Genomic DNA, 2,498 nt, shown 5'->3' on the forward strand with positions numbered 1-2,498 from the left:
TTTTACTATTAGAAAGCATGTAACAAATGTCTATCCTGAGTTTTCCTTGCTAGAGTTTAAGCTCATTTCTTGTCATTCCCACCAAGAAAACTTGGCCAGGGCAGTTATCTCCTATTCTCTTCATCAGCCCCTTTCTGTTTCTGAAGAGTGGTTACCGTGCTTCTCTTCAGTTCCTTCTTCCACAGAATAAATGCCACTTTATTCAACCTTACATCATAAATCATGTTTTCGCAATATGGGCCATATTTCTTACTTTTTCCTATTTTTCCCTTGTCTCTTTTTCCGTATCTTCTCTCTACCTGATACTTTATCTATCCTCAGCACTTTACCATAATCTGATTTTATCCTTAACCACTTTCTCCTCTATCAATTTCACAATGATTTAACAGTTTCTTTTTACTCTGGTTTGCCTTCCTGCTTTTTCAAAGGATGATCTTAAAGTATTGAAACATCGTCTGCCTCCCTGGCTAGAGGAGAAGCACTGACTGAGCACAACTTCACCAGTCAGGAGCTCCTAAGCTGTAGCTCATCTTCAGTACAGCCCCAAAGCAAAGCAGCCAACCTTTCTCTCTCTATGAGCTTCTTCATGGCTTGCATGGGTTTTAAAATTACAGCACTTTCTTGTAAGAAATAAAAACCCCTAGCACTAGATTGAAAACTTGAGCTAGTTTTGTGTAAGTGTCAAGGTCCTAAGCAGATCACATTTTTTGGTCACAGGCAGTCTTTAACATGACTTTAAAAGGATATTCCAGAAATTGAAAGGTTATGTATAATTAGTGTTCACAGGCTTCAGGCATCTCATAAGGCTGAGGGATAAAAAGATGAAAAAGATTATGTGTTGTTGTATGTCTCACATCCACAAATCAGTATTGCCAGTCTTAATATTGAACAGTTCTTCTGATCTGAGCGCTGTCGCAGGCTGTTGGTTTTTCTGTTTGTGGGCTTTTTAATGTCTTCATGACAAAATCAGCTCTTGGGTATATTGCCCAGTACTGGGTTAAACACACGCAGTGTTTTCTGAACCCATGCATTAGAGTCCTCAGCCACAGCTACACAGTTCTTAAAGGTAAGGTTAATGATTTTAGTTTAATCTAGGGATCTTTATTTGTGTAACCGATTGCAAAATAATGAATTCTTTACAAAAATTTTCCTTTTGTTCTTTAAAAAAATACTGTGTAAGAAAATTCCGGGTCTGGATATTGTTCCATTCAGTGCAAAGGGCAGACTGCTGGCATAAATAGCTCTGTGTTCTCTGGCAACGGAGTATTTCTTATCAAGTGCTCTGATGTACAAGTGCACGAGGGCTTGTTCATTCAGTGACGTCATTCATACCTCTCCACTGCAGAATATGAGTATTCACATGGGAACTTGGCAAAGGCGTAATTATTTTGCTCCAGAAAAGTCCTAAAATTTCTCCCCAACCAGTGAGCTATGGCACAGGTAATGCAACACACCAGATTCATTTGGGGACATCAGAAAAGATTACTTTGTATGAAAGCAACTCTTCACTTGTGTGACAATACTTTTCCCTATATGAGATTGTTTTATCACACAGAGCAGTCTGTACCTACTTAAAAACCCCCTCATTCTACAGAGAAGTTAAAACAAATGCTATGCACGTAGTTATCCACACCTACCCACCCACTATTTTAATTACTGATATTAGTTTTGCTGTACTTGCTTACACTTTTCTTCATAAAGGCATCCTCACTCTGAGCACGACACTCAGACTGATGCTCTCGGAGCAGAGACTACAGCTCTTGGCAAGCAAACGATGTGCTGAATGCTGATGGAGAGGGCCAGCGCTAACTCAGGGAAATAAGCAAGCGCACAATCCAGGTAATGTAAAACAATTTCACACTTGAAAGGACCATTAACATGACGTGCTGCACCTGCAGCCATGAATTTCATTTGCATGGGTGAAAAACAACCTCTGTGCTGTGAATGGGTCGGAGGGATGGAAGAGAGAGGAAGAAAACAGGCTGCCTCACATACAGCATCCCTTCACGGTGGCTGGGATTTGATCTCTGCCGTTCTGCCTTTTGTGTCTACTCTGCCCTGTGCAGTTCTCGCTGAGTGACCCGAAGTAGGTGATATAGTTCGGAGAGAGATTTCAGAGTCCTCTGGTGCCCGGCAGCCTCCGCATGCCCTGGCTCGGCACACTCCTGCACAGCCTTCTGCAGCTGCAGCTGCAGTGGGAGGGAAACCAATGGTCCTCGGAGATTTGGGGAAAACCAGTGACGGAATATTTTGTCACAAATTACCTGAGAAAAGGGAAAAGAGCAGATTATTGTCTTTCAGGAGCCACAACTAATGCCCTGCTGCTTCTCTAGGATTGTAGCAAAATGTCAGTTTGAATCCAAAATGCCTCCAGCCTTTCGAAGAGGAAGGTACCGAAAAAGAGCATCAACAGAGGCTCTGCTCTAGCTGAGGAACCCCACTTCTCAGACAGCTCTTGCAATTCTGCCTAACAAGTGGCGAGGGTGGGGGGGGGGGGA

General features: G+C 42.5%; 1 protein-coding gene across 1 annotated transcript in view; it reads right to left on the reverse strand.

Moving 5' to 3' along the window:
- Positions 1-1,862: 1,862 nt before the first annotated feature.
- Positions 1,863-2,498, reverse strand: part of FAM69C (family with sequence similarity 69, member C) — a gene marked incomplete at its 5' end in the record, with an annotated part of 5,945 nt that continues 5,309 nt past the window's right edge. The window contains one exon of the mRNA XM_009875601.1: positions 1,863-2,264. Coding sequence (XP_009873903.1) covers positions 2,049-2,264 — 216 coding nt within the window. The remainder of the gene's footprint in view (positions 2,265-2,498) is intronic.

The sequence above is a fragment of the Apaloderma vittatum genome, unplaced genomic scaffold, assembly GCF_000703405.1.
Source record: "Apaloderma vittatum isolate BGI_N311 unplaced genomic scaffold, ASM70340v1 scaffold19158, whole genome shotgun sequence".
NCBI lineage: Eukaryota > Metazoa > Chordata > Aves > Trogoniformes > Trogonidae > Apaloderma > Apaloderma vittatum.